The sequence below is a fragment of the Anabrus simplex genome, chromosome 1 (assembly GCF_040414725.1).
Source record: "Anabrus simplex isolate iqAnaSimp1 chromosome 1, ASM4041472v1, whole genome shotgun sequence".
In the NCBI taxonomy this organism is placed as follows: Eukaryota; Metazoa; Arthropoda; class Insecta; order Orthoptera; family Tettigoniidae; genus Anabrus; species Anabrus simplex.
The window spans coordinates 249,585,342-249,608,837 of NC_090265.1; the positions used below are offsets into that span (position 1 = coordinate 249,585,342).

The 23,496-nt window shown below is 36.9% G+C and overlaps 1 protein-coding gene across 3 annotated transcripts in view; it reads left to right on the top strand.

Annotated features, from left to right (window-relative positions):
- LOC136886409 (uncharacterized) overlaps window positions 1-23,496 on the top strand; it is a 314,687-nt gene that overhangs the window by 60,563 nt on the left and 230,628 nt on the right. For all 3 annotated transcript variants that reach the window (XM_067159198.2, XM_067159185.2, XM_067159191.2), the window contains exons 4-5: window positions 592-681; window positions 23,242-23,361. In XM_067159198.2, coding sequence (XP_067015299.2) covers window positions 592-681; window positions 23,242-23,361 — 210 coding nt within the window. The remainder of the gene's footprint in view (window positions 1-591; window positions 682-23,241; window positions 23,362-23,496) is intronic.

The following is a 23,496-nucleotide window of genomic DNA, read 5'->3' on the forward strand; positions in this document are numbered from 1 at the left end:
CTCGCTACCTCTTGACTGTAGGGCCCACAAAATTTGAAAGGGTCATAAATGAAGTCATGAATTTTGTTTCTTGGGGTTCTGTGTATTCACTGTGTAAGAGATATCACTGAAAAGAATGAGAAAATCAGAGAAGAAATAACCACAACAAGGAGCTTTGGCAGTTTTGATGTGCCAGAATAGCTGCTGAGTTAGTAGTTCTAAAATAATTGTCAACCTTAACGCATTCAGAAGACATTATACTAGTTGTACATTGATTGCCTATGTTAGTGACAGTACGTGATTTTTTTCTCATTGAGGTTCTTTGCATATGTTACATATCTTCATTCATTGGATTATGTTCTTATTTTGTTACGTTTGTCCCTTTTGTTGCAAAAGTCTCATAATCTTTAAGCTCATAATAGTGTCTTACAGCTACATTATGATTTGAGCTCCAGAAATGTAGACTTTGAATGGCATAATGATTTATAAGCTGCTTTAAGGTTGCTTTTTTGAAAAGATTGTGCTAAAGTCTCAGCAACCCTCTATATTTCTTTATATATTGTTATTTACTTTTAATTATTATCTATTTATTAATTATTTTTCCTTTCTCAGATGTCAGATGGGGATTCTAACCGTCGATTTAAATCTGTCTTTAAGAAGAGGAATGACTGCAAGTATTATTATTACACAAAGTGTTCAAAGGTATGTAGATTCTCATTTGAAAATAATTTCTTGAAAAGATTATGAAAACATGGAATAAAATACAGTAAAACCTTGTAAAGATGTTTCTGCAGGGGACAAGGGAAGAGAACATGTTAAGCGAGAAAATGTATTATTGAATACATGTATAAATAATCCAAAAGGGATATGTAAAAACTTGATGTTTTTTTTTTTTTTCAACATCCATGGATATTATATCTTGTATGTATGGGTATACTGAATGATGCAGGCTAGCTACCATTTCTAAAGAGGAGATGATAATATTAAAAGGATGAAAAAGACAAGAAAATAAATATGTTAAACCCTTTCCACTGGGGCTTATTAAATAACAACAGTGTATTAAAAACTGTGTAAAATACCAGATAACCAAATATGGAAACATTTGCACTGGGGCCCATAAAATTATTATTGCACATCACACTTTTTCTAAAACAAATGATAGCTGAAGCCTATATTTCACACCAGTAGGTTACTAAACATATTTTCTTGTTACACTCTTCAGTCATGAATTATTTGGAGATTACACTCGGAGAATGATTTTGACCACAATGTTCAATGCGATAATTCTTTGATCAATTAGAGTTGAAATTCAGAGTTGCAAATTTCAGCATACGCACCACCACTAAAAGATGTGGATGCCTGTCCTCTTCCAGGATTTCACGTCTTTTTTTAGAATCCATAACTGGGCTGCCACAAGACAAATATGCACCACGCTAATCAAATTCACATGATTTATGTTCCAAATCTGTAGGTAGGCTATCACATAGCAAATATTCACTACCTTTCACTGTATCACTCAAAACAGTATCCATATATTTAAAACACTAGGCTGATTTTTGTGACTGTGAGTTTGAGAGAATGGCTGAACCAATTGACATTGTAAAACATTCTGTTGATCACAAGTATAAAGATTGGAACTTTCCACCTAATCAATACTGTTATTTATTATAAGGAACTTAAAATATCCTTCCCTGCAAACCATGTGACCTTATTACACGTGATATAAATCATTTTTGGTTCCGTATTGATGATATTTGACTTTATATAATAACAAAAAGTTATTTTATCCACTTAATCAATACATTAAACTCAAACAATTAGGACCTTGTCCTTAATAAATTGTCCTTTGACATTTAAAAATATGGTAAATGTTTCGCCTTAATTATGCAGGCATCATCAGCCATGATTTGACTTTAAAATAAAATCAGACACCTGATTGGCTTATAAACTAATGATAAAATAGGACTGTATTAAAAACAGAATCTTAGAAAGTCGTATAAAAATTAACATGTGGCAAAAAAAAAAAATTGCCACAAACCTACTACACTGGTGTAGCAGGGGGAAAGGTTATACTCCCACATGGCAGTCCCAGGTGGCGGATAGGGGGGTCCTAACCAGCTTGCCGGCGAACTTGAGAGAAATAAAATACCTCTCGCAGACCGAACACAAAACCGCCTGTGGGTGGGGGGTGCAGAGGAAGAATACACCCACGGTATCCCCTGCCTGTCGTAAGAGGCGACTAAGAGGGGCAACCAAGGGATGATCCAATTAGAACCATGAGACTACTTGTAATTAGTACCATCACACAGGGAACACCATGGGTCGTATTTACTTGCACGTAGTACCACTATGTTAGGTACACAATAGGTTTGTGATTAGTAGCGACATTGCGCGAGTCAGGAGGAGGGTCCTACAGTACCTGTGATTCGTACCCCTATATCAGCGACACCACGCTTCTGGTTTTCAATTACAGACTTCACCTTAGAATCAAATATCAATATGCTTATCTACACACAGCTTGAGCATAACCCCCTTTTGACCAGCACATCAACAAAACTTGCAATTCGCAGCAACGTAAAAACATCACATCAAGTGAGATGGTTCAAAGGAGTCCAAACCAATTTGAACATCAACTAAGAGCTCCAGCTTTCCCACTATCAGTAAAGTGAAAATATCATACCATATGCTAAAAACATTTAACTTACGCACATAACTGTAGTTTTAAGACTATATTTAATTTTAAATGTTAATGTTTATCATCACATTTTAACATGACGGCATTTGATCTGATAATTCAGAATGCTTCTCAATTTTTAACCACTTGCTAGTTAAATATTATTCAATGCTAATTGTCTACTCTATGATCTGCCAGAAGAATATCATTTAGCAGGAAATTAAACTACACACTGCTCAAAATCATGCCTACACATTTCATCTGCAACATGGTTCACATCTACATGGCGTCATTTATTATCGAAGATTCTATTTTATCCCTTCACATCTGCGCGTAATTCACGCATATTAAATCTCAGGTTATCGCATCTTTTATGACTATCACATAAGCAATTCCAGTATTCTTCGAAAACATCATCACAAAATTTACATCCATGCCTAAGTATTCATTACTCATTACCACCATTAAATCATACGCATGACGAACATTAATCCTTACCTCAATAACACATCACCGAGACTTTTCAAAGACTGCATCATATCATTTTATGCATAATCCCAATGAAATATTCTCCATCAAACAATACATTAATTACTCACTTTATTTTGACGATCCTATTTCAAACCTTTCTCATTTCACATACACGTCATGCCCAATAATTACACAATTCATCTTCCAAATATCAAGCACATTATTTCTTGAAGACTACTTCATCCTTCGTATCCATAAAATCAATATCAATGCGATAATACTATCATTTTACTCGAGAAGGCTACGCATATGATGTGAAATGTGCAGCGACTATGTATAAAAATCTCTTGCGTAATAACTAATATTGATCGCTTGGAATCAAAATATAGTACTCGACAGATTATAATTTACAATAAAGGAGAGTACAATTGATCCACCTTATATCAATACAAAATGTAAGGTGGATCAATTGTACCCTCCTTTATTTTATGTTAAACTCCTTTCAATATGGACCAAAGATGTTTTTAATATTTAATCTTATAATTTTTCATGGATTATTCATGAGGAAAATCACAACATTCCCTGTCCATTATGAAATAATGATCGACGACCATATGGTATCATTCAAGTTGTTACCAATACATGTCATATTCTGACACCACAATTTGATTCTAAACTATTTTAAGCAACTACATAGCAGAATAGACGAAAGACATTTCTTTTTTGGTACTTATCGAAGTGATGGGTTCGAGAAGATGACATCACCCATCTCTCGGGTCTTAATTTTTATCCTTTGGCATTCATCTCAACACTCTCCAGATCCTTCAGGACCACCATCAAATATTTAGTTCATCATCGTCTGGTATTTAGACATCTCATAACAAATTTTCTTCATATGTGGCGACATTGTGGTACCTGAAACTTGTAACATGAAATTAATACAATGTCATATTCATTAATACCATTGACAGTATACTGGGTTAACACTTGCCTTATTACTTGAGAGAGTAAGATATATCTTTCTCTCTTTACAATAAATAATCTGTGCTATCGTACAACATTTATACATTTAACACCGGCCTTTTTATCTAGCTTCTCCCTAGCCGTGTGCTATACTTCTGATGACCTTCAGAATCTTTTAATTACCACCCACATGCTTCTCTCAAAACAAAATCCAATTCTAAAATACAATAATAAAAGTCGGTTTGCATTTTATAAATATTCCGAATTCTGCTGCTCGTAATCTCTCTTCCAGATGATTTTGACGTTTAACGCAAAACCTCTTTGATACAGAACACACTTGTAATCCCTGATGTTGGCAAAGGAATTCATTTAACAATCCGTCGCATTCATAGCACGACGTACCAATCGACTATCTCATAATGGGTCTCAATTCTCGAATCACATCGTAATAGATAGACAATGTATGACCACCGTATGTGAATTGAACTTGGACCATTTGATCCAACCATTCCATGGTCTCCGCCACACATTTTCGTCATTGATACTTCATGCCTTCTATTGATATTTGTTCATCTTCCGCTGAATAAAATACAAGATTTATTTAATATTATCTCATCGTACTACATATTCCATTGCCGGCCATGACTTAATAAAATACCACAGGGTTCTGAGCTTGTGAATTCACTAGCACCTTCAGTTCGTTATCTATTATGTATTCAGCTGCGCGAGTTATTTCATTTACTGACGTACGTGGATATATGACGACTGAACATATGATTTCATTAATTTTACAATACCATAAACTTCCAATGTTCTCTTTAACTCTGATCCAGCAGCCATTGGAAGGTTATATTCCCCCCTTACTCGAAAATGAAGCTTCGTATGATGGGAGAAATTTCATGTGTGTGCATAACTCAAATATTACATTTCTTATTGGATATATGTATGTTCAGTCATCAGCCCTAAGGCTGATTGGATCCTCAACAGTTCCGCCATCAGCTGTCATAGATGGCCTAGACATCACTGAGAGGTGTACTAGGGAAATGAGGAGTGAGGTAGTTTCCCATTGCTTTCTTCACCGAGCTGGAAGTTGCTTTTGCATATCAGTCTGCCAAGCCCTCTGAAATGCATGCACCAACTGACCCTATGAGCAACATTTTCACACCATTCATAGCAGGGACTGGCTGCATAAGGAATGGCATTATTAGCATTGTTCATACTTCAGTCACTTTCTATTGCCAAAGCCAAGGGTAAGACAGACAGATCAATGAAAGTAACAAAATTGCTCTAGTCTATACCAGAAGACTTAGTGCACTTGTAAACACTAGGTCCTGCCAGCAAAGGCAGTTCTTCTTATTAATGAAATCAATTCTTATAATATCTTTCTGAATTTCCAAATAACTCACGATCAATCACCTGCATAAGTCTTATAATTCTGTGCACAGTCATTTAAGATACAATCTACCATTTCTTGTTCTTGACCTTCTTTGAACTATTCACGTTACTCATCACATTCGTCCGTCGACGCATATTCATTCTACACATCATCAGCTTCCTCGTCATTCCATACGACGTTGATTTCCTCCTCATTAACAACGGGAACTTCTTAAGTCGTCTCTCTGCTTGCTTCTTCATGCATGCTTGGGCTTGCTGTACGTTTTCTTCGGCGTCAGGTCTCTTTTCAACTGGCCTGCCGATGATGTCATTCCATAGGCGTTTCGGATATTCGTTCATGTGAACGACACTAGGAATATTACCGATGGATTCGTGCCATGTGAAGTTCATGCAGTCAGTGATAGTCGGTAAGAATGAGGTCCATGTCCAGTGACGCTCATGACAGAAAATTCGGCAATATTTTGATATTTTTTTCATGACCTTCTCAGCTGCATTGTATTCTGGGTGTCTTATGGAGCTGAATCGATGTTGCATGTTCATTCTCCTCATTGCCTCTGAAAATTCAACTTACGTAAACTGTGTCCCATGATCTGTTAATATGCACTTCGGTTTACCCATTTTTGGTATTACTTCTCTCTCTAAACTCCTAATAATTGCCTTGGAATTTGCCTTCCTAATGGTTTGAAGTGACACAAACTTCGACATCACGTCAAGGACAACTAACACGAAACGGTTTCCATGTCTACCAACCGGTAATCCTCCATACAGTTCCATTGCGAATACTTCTTTTAGCTGACTTGGTATGACAGGTATCGATGGTTGATACAGCAAGATAGATTATACTTCACTCTCTGACAAGTATCGCAAATCTTGACGATTCTACTTATGGTCCTTTGGAATCTGATCCATGTGAATGTTTCTCCAATTGTGGCAACTAACTTGTCTAATCCACCATGACCAATCATTCGATGAATATACCAGATAAGTCTTGCATCTCACCATGCATGGTACCACTACTATTAGTTTTCTTTTATCTTTATCTACATGTATAAGATATTATTTGCAGATATGTAGTCATCCATAGGTCCGTTCACCACCTGATTTCTAAGGTCGCTATTCGCTTATCTCCTCTGACAATGCTCAATGATTGATCTTCTAACTAGCTCCGGTAGACATTTCAAGTTTTCCAGGCAATCATCATCCTCCTGAGTCATCTCTATTTTGTTAATCTTTAGAGCTTCTTCTATTGGATTTCGACTTAAACTGTCTGCCAAGATGTTAGTTTTACCTGGACAGAACTCGATTTGCAGGTTGAATTGTTGTGCATAAAGGGCCCATCGTGATACTCTCTCACTAGATAACATTGTCTTTAGTTCGAATGTTAATGCTCTATGGTTGGTTCTAATAACCACTGGAGAACCATTTATTATTTTCCTCCACTGCTGTAACGTGTAAATAATCGCTAATATTTATAGTTCGGTAGTAGTATACTTGAGCTCATGAGATCTTAATTTCCTACTCATGAACGCTAGATAGGTTCTATCATTCTCCACAGGCCCATTCTCCTGATATAGAACAGCTCCAGTTCCAATTGATGAAGCATCAGACTGAATAATGAAATTGAGATCGAAATTTGGATATCCAAGTTTAATATTGTTAGCTAGCAGCTTCTCCACAGTGATGAAAGCCTGATCGTGACAATCACTCCAACGCCATCGATTATTAATCTTTAGCAGATCTTAGAGGAGCTACCACCTCTGTATACTTCGGACAATGACTAGCAAAAAACGGTGTCATACCCAGGAACTGTCAAACGTGCTTGATTTTTCTTGGCTTTGGGAAACTACATATAGCCTGAATTTTAATAGGATTAGGTTTTATACCAGCTCCGTCAGTTACATGTCCAATGAACAAAATCTCTGGTTGGCAGAATTTCGATTTAGATCGATTAATTTTGAAACCAGCTTCATCTAAATTTGCTAACAGCTGCTCAAGCTTAATCATATGCTCTTCAAAAGAAACTGTTGCTAGCACTATGTCATCAACATAAATCGTTACAAACTCCTTGACTTTGGGTCTCAAGTTCCTATCCAGGGCTCAAATAAGCGCGGCACCTGAGTTGCAAATTCCAATTGGAAGTCTCTCAAAAACGTATGTTTGATTGTCGAACAAGAAACCAGTGAACAGTTTGGATTTACTTTCTAAGATTATGTGGTAATATGAGGAAGTCAGATCCAGTATCGTAAAGAATTTCATGTTCTTGAATCTCCTGATGAATTCTTTTTTCACTGATGCTTTATCATATTCAGGGATTAGCTTAGCGTTCAACTGCCGTGCATCTAAACATACGTGGAATGAGCCGTTACTTGTTTCACTATCACGAACGGGCTAATGTAGGGAGCAAGCGCCTTTGAAGTTATGCCATTATCGATCATTTCTTGTATCACCTTCCTAGCATCAGGCATAAACTTGTCCGGTATTGGGTATGGCTTTATTTTAAATGGTCTCCAGTCTTTCACCAGTAGTTTGTATTCAAAATTCTTCACCGCTCCAGGTTGATTTTTAAAAGCATTATCGTACTTCTTCAGCAGATTCTCAATCGTTTCTTGTTGCTCAAGACTACCTCCTGTTCCTTTATCGACGGTACGTTCACACATAGCATCTTCTGGATCGTATTTTTCCATGATCTTTTTGCTAAGGTACGCTACTTCATCTACCTAAATGTTCATTGTTTTATGCAGTTCGTTTGTTCCTTTATTTTCTACCTTTGCTGCAACATCTTGTGTTTCCTCGCCACTGCGTCTTATTCTGATTTCCTCCTTATTTAGGTCAATAACAATATTATTTTCTCTGATGAAATCAGACCCAATGATTAAATTATTTTGGATTTTATCCATCACCACAAATGGGTGTTCTATTGTAATTTTTCCAATTTCAATAGGTAGGTACGTCTGTATCTTACATTTCATTATTTTATCTGGGATTATGCCTTTAATCTTCATATTGGCCACTGGAATTATAGGGATGCGAGCCTTCTCTTGCAATTCTGAAAATAGCATTTTAGAAACAATACTAATGCTCGCACCAGTGTCTAACAATGATACAATAATACCCGCATGCCAGATATTTTTACCTAGATGATAGGTAATCCTCTCTTTAATTTCATTCCACCAGGTTGACAATCTTGACATAACAAATCCTTGGGTTCAAATTCCCAGGACTCAATTCATTGGTATTATAAATTTACTCATTCGGGACAAATATTTCAGATTCCCTACGGGAATCAACATCTGTATCATCAATTCCTGCTATAATCCATTCATGTTGCTCATGTTTCAATTTTAATCTCTTAAACTTATCTTCTACTGCTGATTCCAAAATTAAGGTTTTTTTTCACTCTGTCGTTGTCCTGAGTGTTATTACTGAAAGGTGCAGCTCCGGGATTCAGTACCTTATCTGTATTTTCTTTCCTTTATTATTGTTGATACAGCAGGCTTGTTGCTCCCACACAATTGGCATTCATATCCTGATTCTGGATAGCTCTTTCCCATTGTCTTCCTTCTTGTTGCTTCCTTAATTCATCGAGGTACCTTTCCTTTTCTTTATTCATCTCTTCTTCCTGTCTTAGGTTTCCTCGATATCTATTCTTACGTTATGGCCACCTATCTTTACATCAACTCCATCTCGTATTCCTTTGATACCTGGGATGCCTTCTATCCTCATCGTGAAATGGTACCTATCCTTGGTATGGTCGATTTTCTTTTCCATTCTGGTCTCTTCCTCCTCGATGTTTGGTTGTTGATGGCCTTTCTCCTTGAATATACAGTCATGCTTATCATTCTTCTCCACTTCTTCAGTTCCTGTCGGCATTACAACGTTCACAGTTGGGTCAACGTGTCTCACAATTTGACTTTTAACATGTGACGTACCATTGATTTGTCTGAGTATTGATTCTGAATGTACTGCAGATTGGACATTCGCTGCAGTGAGCAAACACTGTATATCTGGGGGAAATTGTTTAACAATCGCTTGAACCATTTCCAATTTTGTAGGCAGCGAATCAAGTTCTTTCAGCCGATGAATTGCATCGTGAAATAATTGGAGAATCGACTCGGTCCTGTCAAAGAATACTTATTAGAGTATAACTTGAGTCTAATTCCTTGTTGAATATAGAATCCCAAAAATTTCTCCAGAAAAGCTTGTTTGAAACCCTCGTAATCCTCAAAAATATATCTAAAAGTTTAATACCATAATAGGGCCGATGACCTTCGATGTTAGGCCCCTTAAAACAACAAGCATCATCAAGCATATACCATAATAATGGCACTCCATCCAGGTGTCTTACAACCGTCTTGAGTTGACGTTCCGGAGATATCTTGGCCTCTCGGAAATATTCTTCAATTTCCCTAAGAAATCCGTAAGGAGTCATACCGGATCCCATGTTTCCAATAAATTTCTTCGGCCTGTTCTCATGTGTCCATATTATGTTAATCTGTGTGCGTACGTTCTAAATCGAGAACTGTGCGAACCGATTTAGGTGTGCAGTAAGTATGTGTTTCGAAGCAGTATTAAGTCTTTGGCGGTCAATCAAGGATGATATAAAATTTTTACTTGTTTCGTTTTCAGTTCTCAAGTTCTGCATATCTTTCTGTATCGCATTCAAATCATCCTTCAGCCCTTTTATTTGCTGGTTCATCAAGGCTTTATTTTCATCCGACTCTTCAGTTACTAAATTAAATCTCATTAATCTGTTCTCTAGCATGCGTTATCTCCTTTTATATACCTTGGTTGGTATTGTTTATCTCTTCCGTCATTCTCCTGAATTTTTCTTCCCAGCTATTGTCTGATTCTTTCATCTTCCCTTGCATCAAATCGACCTCTTCTTTGAGTTCCTTGAGGTTCCTGATCAACTCGAGTTTGTAATTAATGGATATTCAATTTAAACTCGGCCTTTAACTCATCAACTTTTCTTGAACATCTCTTTTATTCTCATTCATGGCCGCAGTCATCTCTTCTTTTAAATTCTTGCACTTCGGATATCCTAGATCCTAGAGATACGACTTCCTCCTACATCACCTTCAGATTTTGTTGAAACACATTTGTGATTTTGCATAAATTTCCTTGCATTTCAGCCTTAATTCCTTCTCTCATTTCTTTCCTAGTGATCTCCTGCATGTCTTGAATTTCCTTTTTAGTAACTCCCTACATCCTTTCCTGCGACTTACAGATTTCCGTTCTAGTAACTTCCTGCATTCTCTCTTGCAATTCATGGATTTCCGTCTTAGTAACTTCCTGCATTTCTTGGATTTCCTTCCTTGTAATTTCTTGCATTCTTTCCTTTGATTCACAGATCTCCAACCCCTTATGTTGTTGCCACAGCTGAGCTGACAATAGACTTGATCGTACGAACGGGACCGTTAACTTTGAGAAGGCCAGGCCGTTTTGAGAGGACAGCAACCTTTAAACACAATTGGAACTTCATTGACGGTTTCCACTAGGGTTACTTAAGAGTTTACCATGCATCTGTCATCTTCTCTAACACAGCTTCTCAATTTTTGTCGCAGTTCTCGTGCCCTTTTAAAATAAGGCAAAAGAAACAGCCAACATTGTGAAACAATAATCAAGAACGGGACTGCTAATTTGAGAAGAAGTTGGGAATGCTGCCATTTCTAAAATTACAAATTTCATCAGCGTTTTTCCATCACTTGTCACAAGCATTTCACCTGCACATTGTCTCAGGCTTAATTTCTCAAACTTTTTTGCTCCCACTCCCCTCCTAGGCATTCAATGTGATGGTGTTTCTACAAAGGCATACTTTCGGCCTGAATTTTCGTCTTGGTGATTTCATTGTTTTGAATTGTTATAAAACTGAAATTTTTTAGACTAAGAGGTCTGCAACCTTACTATGTGCACTTTTTGTTCATTACCATCTATATCATTTGTTTTAATTTCTTTTCTTCTTAGGTGAACAGTTTTTAGATTCAATTATGTTTTGTATTAACCTTTATTTCACTGAATTTTGTCGAAGCGAGTTGTTTATTGCTCCATATGATGATGTAAATATTATATATTGTGCTGTTTTTATTTCAGTGATGTCTCTTTGTTGTTTTTTCATTTGTACCTTCATTATGTTTTTGGCACATTTTTAGCTTGTATTATGTAAATTACTTTAACCTCCCCCTCCCGTTTCACTGAAGATGACTCAAATGAGTCGAAACATGTTTGAATTTGATTACTCCATCTAATGATGGAATTATATGTAATAAATTAGGAGGATACACTTAATTTTTTCTTTGTAAAATGTTAAAGAACTCCTGCGGGGACAAAATTCTGCCGCCTCGGCATCTCCAAATACCGTAAAAGTAGTAGTAGTAGTAGTAGTAGTAATAGTAGTAGTGGGACGTAAAATCAATAACATTATTCGATTCTTCCGTACGAGGTTGGCCATCTATTTAAGTGCATGATAGTCCACCTTCCGTTCCTCAATTCCTGTTTTGGTGCGACCCCATATGGTTACGTCAAGAGTGCTTTGTAGGGTGACAGTCACTGTCTATCTTGCGAATTGTTTATGTATGTGTGCAGTGCTGTGAGTTTCCTTTTTAAGTCACTATGAGTAAATCGAGCAGTAAGAACTAAGTGCAGATAGTCTGGACAATATATCGAACAAGTTGGACAATGATGATGTAGACGAAGTATGTAGTTACAGTGATTTTGAACCCAGTACAGATCAAATAGCGATCTCGCACGTTCATCCACATTGATGAATTACAATCTTCAGCATACACTTCCCCACTGCACTCCAGGTTTCCAAGCCAGCTGTTGCAACACTTATGACTGTCTTCAACGATATAGTCACTGGTTTCCCATGTTGCACGATCATCGCTGCTGGGTTCTCTTACCCAAATTAAAAGTTATACAAACATAATTATATACAACGTTTTATACAAAAATTTCCTCACCTAAAATCAGAAAATCATCATTTACAAACATTTCCTGGCCTAAAATCGGGGATCATACTTTTTTATTGCTCCAGTATGAAGAAGCTAACACATCTCTCATCAACGACACATAATGCGTCCCTGCGAGGGAAAAGGTAAGTATGACCGAGCCTGGGGACAGTAACTATTGTATAAGTGCGACCCCATATGTTGGCGCGTGTACGTGTACAATTCGTAATGACCAATATGACCCCATACGGGGTTGCAATATTTTACCTAATATACATAAGAAGTTAACCTAATATATCATAAATATATCCTCATTTCAGCGATCATTTGCTTGGTTAAGCCTGTGAAAGTTTTGGCACCAGGGAGTAACTTGATCTTATTAGCTCACTGCACTAGATGGCAATCCTATAAATTTCGGTCTGGCACTCAGCGTGTTAAAGAAGATTCCAAATACAAATTTTCATGTCTGTAACATCTTCAATTTTTGAGATATAGTATCCTCATAAAAAGAATTCAATCCCTTTTCAGTCCTTTTTACACTGCCTTTAAGTGGATTTTATGAAAACAAAAAGATAAGTGTTTCTTTATTTTCAAAGGAGATTCCAAATAAAACTTTTCATGACTGTAACATCTTCAGTTTTTGAGATAAGTTTTCTCAAAAAGGTATTCAACCCATATCTCACTTTTCAGTTTTTGAGATATAAGTATTCACGTAAAAAGAATTCAACCCCTTTTTCAGTCCTTTTACATCCCCCCCTCACTGCAGTGCTTTTTTTTAACGAAAACTAACAAATACACGTTATCTTTATTTTTAAAAGTTTAAAAATACCAATTTTCACGTCTGTAATGTGTTATTTTTTTTAAATATACTCATTTTAAGAATTCACCCCCTTTGTGACTCCTGTTCTCCACCCCTTAAGTAGATTTTCCAGAAACAAAAAATTATATGTTTATTTATTTTTAAAGGAGATTCCAAGTACAAATTATCATGAGTGTAACATCTTCAGTTTTTGAGATATTAGTATCCACATAAAAGGTATTCAACCCCTATTTCACCTTTTTTCACCTCTCTTAACAGGATTTTCTGAAAACAAAAAAATATGTGTTTCTTTATTTTTAAAGCAGATTCCAAATACCAATTTTCATGTCTTTAAACTGTTCAGTTTTTGAGATATAGATACACTCATTTTAAAAATTCACCCCACCCCCCTTTTCACCCCTTTAGCGATGGAATATCCGAAAATCCTCCCTTAACGAGCATCTACATTGTAATATGAATATATCCCCAAAATGTCATTTCTTTATATCCAGTAGTTTTGGCTCGGCGATGATGAATCAGTCAGTCAGGACAAGTTATTTTATATATACAGTAGACCTCGATAATTCGAAATCGGTTAATTCAAAATCCCGCCTAATTCGAAGAAGCTCTCGTTCCTGGAAACATGAAATACAGTTTTGCATGTTATTTCAATTGTTTAATTCGAAATACGGATAATTCGTAACGAAGTACAATGTCGGCCCCATTACCGAAATACAGACTTTTAATTCGAAACTGCCTTTACATTTTAAAACAATAGTATGTTACAGAGTAATTTCAACTCGAAATTTAACCGCTCTGAGTCATAATTGAACGTGCGTTCCGGAACGTGGAGTGGTAGCTTTCCGCACTTACTCGCTTCGGTGGGTCTACAGTGCGCTTCATGATTGCTAAGTTGAATGAAATCGAAATTCTTTTGTGTTCAACCTTTTAATGAAATGCCGTAATATCACGCAACATACAGTGTGCGTGAAAACAGAATCCGCGAACACTGGCGATGCCGACAGTTGACGAAAAAACGTGGCAAATATAATAAATTCGTAGGCACCGAACAATGTTGACATTGCCGGTGAAACTGCATTGCTATATTTTAATGCGAGCCCAAACGGTCTTATGGTTTTAAAGGAGAAATTGCCAGCCGGGAAATCGTACAGTGTGAGAGATGGGGGTCTTAGTAGTGCGTTGCAATGCACATGGAAGCGAGATACTTTAACCCCTCGTCATAAGAAACTTCGATAAGCCACAATGTTTTAAGAGCGCCGGGCACTTTCCATGCCAGTACAAAGCATCTATAATAAAAACGCAGACAGTAAAGAAATCCAAAAAATAATGCATTTGCACAGGGGAACCGGCATAATTTATCCTCGTCTTTGAATTGTGCTGGGTTTTTTTCTTTCGTTGCGTGAGGTTATGTTTGTCAGTGATTTATCCAAGTCCATTATTTGAACAGTGTAAATGCACCTTGTTGGATACATTTCGGAAATAGTTTTTTCCATGGCATTTGAAAGGTTTAAACTGTGAATCGAGGTGCATGAATTAATGGGTCTTAGAATACTTCGTGATGCGGCAAGTGTTTACATTTCTGAAGTACGAGAGAAGTGCCATGGCAGGAAATCGTACAAGGATAGTCATAGGAAAGTTCGATTTTAAGGGAATCGGGTACTTTCTGTGTAAATACAAGGCATCTAAAATGCATGCAGTATAGTAATCCAATTAATAAAGCACTTGCACATTGGAGCGAGCATAGATTTCTCCTCATCTTTGAATCGTGCTTTTTTTTTTTTTTCTTCTTCTTTCTTTCGTTGCGTGAGGTTATGTGTACTGATGATGATGATGCTTGTTGTTTATAGGGGCCTAACATCGAGGTCATTCGCCCCAAATTATGTTTACCAGTGAGATATCCGAGTGCATTATTTGAATACTGTAAATGCACCTTCTTGGATACATTTTGGAAATAGTTCTTTTTTCATGGCATTTGAAAGGTATAAACTGTGAATCAAGGATAAATGCATGCAGTAACGGGCCTTAGAATATTTTGTAACGCGGCAAGGGTTGGTACTTCTGAATTGCGAATTGGCGGTTAATTCGAAATCACGTAATTCGAAGTACGTTTTTTGAGGCCCAACGACTTCGAATTAACGAGGTTTTACTGTATATATTGTACCGGGAACACCGCTACGAGAGAAGTCCGAAGTATGTTTGTTGAACTTCGCGCGAGATGGAAGGTAGGCAGCCCGCCGAACGCAGTGACGTACCCTGCGAGTGACGTGGCCGCCGTAAGCCAGCTATCTGCTACCATATATGGTAATGTTCCAGCTCATCCTCAAAAGTACATTTCAAGCTACTTTATCGCTATTTTGACACTGCCATCTTAAAAGCCCTTACAATGGACATCATCTGTTAAGATTTCAAGAAAATCCACCGAGTATTATAGAAGTTATAAGGGTAGATAGTACCAGAGTTCTAGACACTTCCATGCGAACGTGTATAAAAGGAGAACCACCCGACCTACGAATTCATTGTCTGTCACTCCGCCGTCTCTGTGACACGGGTGACAGGAGAAGTATTGTGTGTGTCGAATATTGTGTGTGTCGAACTTCTAGTTGACAGTCTGCGAAATACAAGTATTTCGATATTTTCTCCAAGTGTTGTATCAAGACTTTATCATATTCTTGAAGTGCCTGAATGGGACTTTGTTTTCTGCGGGCATCGTATTGGAACTTTGTCATATTGACACATTGGGACTTTGTTTTTTTTCGTGTGTCGTGATTAGACTTTGATATTTTCTTAAAGTGCTATATAAGAACTTTGTTATTTTTCTGAAGCGTCTCATTGGAACTTAGTTATTTTCGCCAAGTGTCGCGATAAGACTATTATTTTCTTAAGGTGACATACTGGAACATTGTCATCGGAACTTTATTTTCTTCGAGTGTCGTGTTGGGACTTTAATATTTCGATGCGTTGGAACTTTATTTTCTTCGAGTGTCGTGTTGGGACTTTAACATTTCTACACATTGGAACTTTGTTTTTTTTGAAGTGCCACACAGGGACTTACTTATTCGACGACGATTGAAGGGACTTTGAATTTTCACGAGTGTTGTGTACCGCATTGAACTTACGTTTCGAACTTATTCGAACTTGTATTTTTTGAATCAATTTCTGGAACATTGAAACTTTCCGAGCGTGTAGGATGAACTTGTGCCCTACCAACATAAACTTTCGTGTGGACGATGTGACTTGTTTTCTCAAGTGCCTCATTGAATTTACGCCTTGTAAAGACTATGAAACTTAGGGGATATTCAACATTACGTTTAATTGTGAAATATGCAATACTTTCCAAGTGCCGCACAGGGACTTATGTTTTGATTCTTAAAGACTGTGACAATTCAGAATACGCATATCGCATTTCCAGAAAGCCTAGAACTTTCCAGTATTTTGAGTGATCCATAATTTATGAAGTCAGACTTTTTCTTTCAAATATTATTTTCTTTAATGGCTATTCACTTCGCCTATTAATGCAACAGGACAGTTTCCGAGTGCTACTTATTCAGTTCATTGCCAATATGTTTTAAATCTTCAGAACTATGCATTTAGGACTGCAGTGACAGTAATCCTCTAGAACATTCTGACTTACAGTGAGCTTGCATTATGAACTTGCATTTCCACCAGTACTTGTTCTTCGAGTGATTATTCCAGAACGTTTTGATTTAATATCTAGAGTGCAGTAACCATAATTAGAAGGTCATATCTGTTCAGACAGTGCCCTGAATGTGTGGAGTGCCGTGCAGGAAATTCAAGTGTGAATTACGTCTCAAATCGAACCCAGGAACGTGTGCCAGTCTTCGAGACATTTCAGAACGTCGGGACATTCCAGAACGTCGAGACACTTCCAGAACCTCCAGACATTCCAGAGCTCCTCACCCGAGCAGGTGTGGTCCCTGCCCAGTCGATGTCCAGCACCATCCCAGGACTTGGAGGTACCAACCAGCCACGACACTTCCACGCTGCTGTACGAAGGTGATATGAACTTGCTTTTGATGATCAATAAACTCAATTTATCAAAATAATCTCTCATATTGATAACTATACCTCTCTCTGTACCAGCTCCAATGATAAAGCCACTCCCTAGGTTAAGAATCATGCTCGTTCATTTAATATCAAGCGCCTTAAAGATATGAACACATTTTTACGGGTACAATATATTGCGCCCTGGTGGGGGTATGATAGGCGTCATTCAATTGTAATTAATTATTGAGAAATATATATTTCAGTTTCAGAAACAAGAATATCTTACTTTACATATAGTAAGTACAGACCAGGCCGAGATGGTATTGTGCAACCTGCCACAGACTGTTGTTTCCACTAAGATTAAGGAATACAATGGCCAGCAAAATTAGAATTCTCAGAAATTGTGACGAGGGAGAAGAGACAGGCAAGAGTTATTTCCGAGTCAGTGAAAGGTTTCAGGCCCGCGGGCTAAATTATCGTGCGACACACTGAATGGAGCCGTGTGCAAAATTCCTAGAAAAGATGTCAAGGGAGCTCCAAGTTACTAGCAGGAGCTGAGCGCAAGGTTGGCACTTGAAGAAAAAATTATGAACTTTTCTGTCCCGCGCTAGCTTGGACCAATCGTAAAATTCATAGACCAGTGGCAGGTACGACAACTTCGTATTGTAAGAAGCATTAGCAACCTTAACTCCACGACTTAAATTTATAGAAGGAAGTGATTAATAAATTTGGGAAAAGGTGAATGTTAGAAGCCTAACCATATATTAAAAGTTATTAACTGAGGGAGATTGATTGACGTAATTCTGAGAATTCATGGATGCTATCCGTTGATTGGCTGCAGGCAGGAGACGCTACAATACAGCGCGAAATCCCAGGCCGGGATACAAGAGCTAAATTTGCAATTATATCAATTACCAGCGAATGATATTAGTTGAGAATTGGCATGGAGCCTTTGAGAACATAATTACATCATTGGATCCCATATTTAAGCTACTGGCAAAGGTGCAAATAGTCGGATGAGGATATCGGAACTGCATGCCCTAAGATGACCTCCCGTGAACTCGGAGGAGAGGGGAGACGAATATAAATATAGGGTCATGGAGACGGACTTGCTTACTTCTGATAATGTGTTCGAGCTGTTACCACGCCAGGGGTGCGTAACTTACTTGTGAATATTCCAAGCTGTTATTACGCCAGGGAGCATGTGTATATTTATTCGTGAAGTAATGTTCGAAGTGTTAGAATTTTACATAGCACAGTGATTCGTGACGTGTAGTAGTTCATATTACAGTCTTGAACAGTCTACTAGCAAGAAGAATTCCAATATTTACCGAACAAATTAAATTAAAACCTACGGATAGGAGTGTGAAATTCTACAAAAAGAAATTAGGAAGTACGTGGCGTGAGAACGATCATGGGTGTTCGACGTATTTCACCCAGTAAACAGTCGATCATCAACTGATACCTGGTCAGCTGCGTGAACACGCGACGGGAATTCGAGTGCGCGCCGGGCTGTTGTAAAAGGGGATCCCGAGGTATCCCATGTTCCTAGTGTCCGGGAAAGGAACGAAGGATGTAGATTTACATTAAGTGGGCTAGATGTAAAATTTCAGTTCAATATTAGTGTGTGTAAATTTATTAAAATGTTAAAATTTTAAAACTTGAAAATTAATATGTGTAAATCTGAAAAGTGCATGGATTACCTCTTCAAGCTGGTATGAAAACCAGTAGAATGCAGGGCTAGACTGGGTGGGGCCTGTGCTCCTCGTCCAGTTTAGCAAACTACAGGCTGAGATGAGTACACTTTAATATATTTGTAGATTGCTATCATTAGCGGGAGGAAATCATATTCCTTCATTATGGTAACTTGATTATGAAACGAGCCGTTTCCGGCTTGTATAAATTCAGAGATAGATAGACAAAGGGACAAATTAATATGTACATAATTAGTTCAAGCACTCATCATAATTTTGATTATTTAATAGAGTAGAGTAGGGTTGATTTGTTTATTCAAGTGCTTGAATTGTTTGAAATTATTTGGAGCACGTTTCACGTAAAAATAAGATTAATATTCATTCTAGGAGTGCTCAAAATGTGTTTTCCGTTATCGGAAACTTTATAGATATTAAGGCATCTTGTAAGATTTTCCGGAAGTAGAGGGTTGCCAAGTGATTTTTGTTCTTGTGGGACGGAATGAAGTCCATTGAATTGTTTGTAAATATCGATGATTATTCGTGACGCGAAGTTTCGCCAGTGGACAGAAAACATAATAATCAGTAGAAGTATCGGAATGATAAATGAACAGGGGTAGGGTGTAAACGCATGTATATCGTAATGCTTTGTGAATAAAGGCACGGCTCTAATTTGATGGAATGATTGCAAGTTAAAGTAATTTCAATGTCGAGATAACATGTGGCGTGAATATTTTGATTCGGGCAGTAAATTTGATTTTAACCTTAATTGTTGATTTAACGTTTTTGGACTCTATTATAATAATAATCAGAAATATTTATTTAGAAGTGATAGAGGCACGTGTATAGGATGGTCATGATATGTTGAAAGCCTCGAGTGGTTTAAGCCCATTTTTGAGATCGGAAGTCGTGCGCGACGAAAATCCGGCATGAGGTGAGAATCGAGCCGTACTGTGTTTGATGATGAAATAGATAAATCTTGATGCCTACGTCGGTAAAATATGAAGATTTGGTGTCATGAGTGGCAGGAGTCCACTCACCAAAGATTAATGAATTAATCAAATGTTTGAAGAGTTCCAGTGAAAAAATGGACTTCAAAATGAAAATCGAAGGAATAATTTAGCACTTGCAGCGATTGGATGTATTTGCCAAACTGCGAGGTGCCATGGGATTTGAGATTAGTCGTGGGAGGACATGGTGTTCCCCTGAATTAACAACAGTACGAAAATAAGGTTGCGGGTTCGAATACCGTTATTATGGCCCGACCGATGTGAAATTGGATCTGGGTGGTTCATATTTGGGAGTTAACATGTGTGACTTAAATCCTAAAGATGGGAAATAAAAATAAAATTTTCGAAAGAATAATAATAATAATAATAATAATAATAATACTCCAAGTAAATCATGTCTTAATTGATTAAGTGCCAAACTAGACCGGGATTGTAAAAGGTGTTATGCGTTAAATATAATAATAGTCGACTGCCACGTATCAATTGAAATTAAAATATAAATTTTCAAAATAATAATAATAATAATATTCCAAGTAAATCATAAATCAATTGCTTAGTGCCAAAGTAGACCGAAATTGTAAAAGCTTATGCATTAACAATAAATATTGCTAACAGTGGTGTAACACGTGAAATTAATTTACCATAAAAATAATAAAATTTGAAGAATCAGAAGAAATTTTTTAAATTGATTTATGAACATAACAATGATGGTGGGAGTTGAAATGAAAATCTTGAAATTTTCAAACTACTTCAATAATAATAATAATAATAATAATAATAATAATAATAATAATAATATTTGAAGAATCAGAAGAAGAAGAAGAACCTACTTTTTTATTTCAGATGATAATAATAAGAGCGAGAAGTTGAAATATTAGAGCAAGGATGAATACGGGTTACGATAATCACAATCTCCACTATTAATAATAATGTTGATAAAATAATAATAATAATAATAATAATATTTTATTAATTTTTATTATTTCGGATGATGATGATGAATGATACTAGGGAAGTCAGCTGGCGAAATAACGTAATAATGGCAAGTTGTAAATAATAAGTTAAGTTAATATTTGTAATATGAAGGCAAATCCCTACATCTGGACCATTAGGTTAGTGTCTCTTTGTCATTTCCTTCAGTTAACGATTAGCATATCTTGGTTAGGAACCCGGGGAGAGTTTGTAGTTCCCCGGGTTGGTCTCATCTCAATATAAGTGGAGGCGATGACATGGGTCATGTGATTGGTAATTGGTCCATGACCATAAATGGTCATTGTGTTAACGAGGGTAAATCTGATACCTTCAGATATCAACGGTTCTACCACCCAAATGGATGGGTGGTCAAAAGTGTCAAATAGTGTGTAAAAAAAATAAATAAATAATAATTCAGGAATAATTTGCCAATCCCGGCAAATTAAGGATCAACAGATTTTGGTTGTGTGTAAAAAAATATTTTGTTTACTTAAATAAAATGCTCCTTTAGCATTTGCAAGGAAACAGTTCCAGGTTCTTGTTCTTGTAGAATAGTAAACCCTTGGTGACCGTTTAAATATCCGTCCCCATTCCTAGGACGGAGCCTTCATATTTTTCCCTTTGATCTGATTAAATATATTTTTATGTGTTTTTATGATGGGCCTTAAAGTTAATGATTATAGAGTGTCTCATTCAACCCTGTAGTACTAATTGGATGGCGCCCATACATTTAATTGGAGATCTTATTTCTTCATAATTTTTTTAAATTATTTATTAGTTGCGATAGATTCGGACCGTAACACCCCCTGAGATAAATGCTGGTTGGGACTCAAGCTTTGAGCGGGTACAATATATGCATATATAAGGCCAACAAATATGCATTATATTCAGTGAATGCTATGCAAATACTTTGATCTGTACTGCAGCCTTTTTGGTAGTTAATTCAACACTTTCCTAGTGAGCACTATGTTGTATTGTGTAATTTAATACCTTCTGTCATGGATGTATTTTCCATGACAGTGCATTTGTGAAATTTATGATGATTATTGAATCATCCTAAATCATCAATATCTCTCAGACACACTATAGACACTTGAAGTGTGCTTGCATGAAGATTTGAGCATCTGTTTGTTATGTGAATAGTTGTATTGTGTTATATGTTATGCTCCCCCTCCCCTTCTCAAACATAGGCCTTTGTTCAGCTGATGTTCTCTACTCTGATTTAGATAGCTGATTTGTTTGGTTAGGGATTCCTTGTGAACTTATGGCTGTTGGGATGTGAGCACTGGTGTGGTCTCTTTTGGAGTGTATGTCATATGAAAGCTGGGTGCTTGTGGCAGTGAATGGCAGTATGAATGGGTTAAGCATATCTGTGCTTTGTGTTTGCATAAGTTGAATGTGGCTCATGGCTCAGTATGTTCTTATTGCGAGTATGTTGTGGTAGAACATTGATCTTTTTGACTCTAGTATATTGTTGGGGCAATATGCAGTATGCTCCTTTGATGAATGTTCCAAGGAAATGTTTTGTTACTTCATTTTCTGTTCTGATTACCTTTGCCTTTCAACATTAAGGATGAATAGTTGTTACACTCTTTTGGTTTCGCACTCCTTAAGCTCTGTACTGAGCACCAGTGTTCGCATCATAATGTACCAAAATTCACAGTTGCGTTTGTACTTTGCAGTTTTGTTATTAGGCAATTTGTGCTTGTGCCTATATTTGAGGAGGGTCTGTTCAAAAGGTGCTATTTCTACCTTAAGAAAGTTGTAGGAAAAGAGCAAGAAACGTTAAATAAGACACGTGGAACATACCCATGATCAGGTTTGGTACAACTTTTAAGGAATTATTCTTTCTGGTCTGGGTTGCTCATTGCAGTCGATAATATTCAATTACTGTAATGCATGTGTATGAAATACTGATTTATTTTTTGGAAGAGGAAATAGCACGTTTCGAACAGGCACACCTCATTTATAGTGAAGTTTGTCGTAGAGACTGTATGGCTAATAGTATTATGGTTGTTTCTTCCTTTATCAATCTATATCTGTCTGCCCTCCTTCATCACCAGCCACCACCCCCATGCTTCCTAAGATAATACCGTATAAGAACAAACTTGTCTAAATAAAAATACTGCAAAGATGCATGTTTAAAAATTTGTATGCAGTAGAACTGACCTGAATCAATTTTATTGTGAAAAAATATTAGTTTGGGGAGTACTTAGAAATTTAGAATTCTCATTTTGTTTTCTTATGTTGACTGTTAATTTGTTGTTGTTGTTGTTGTTGTTGTTTGTTAAGATGTTTTTCCAATATTCTCTAGGGTGATAGGTGTGACTTCCGCCATGAACCTGCTGCACTTGGGTCCAAGAGAGTATGCTGTCTGTGGAAGCAAGGCAAATGCCTTGATGAACATTGCCAGTTCCGACATATGAATCTTGAGGTATGTTACTATAGTATGCGGCAAAACAAACGACACTGAAATGTTATTTAATTGCATTGGTACGGTATGTGTTCAAAATGTGTACCATCATATGCCACACATTGTTTATAACGTTTCTAAAGATGATTAACGATA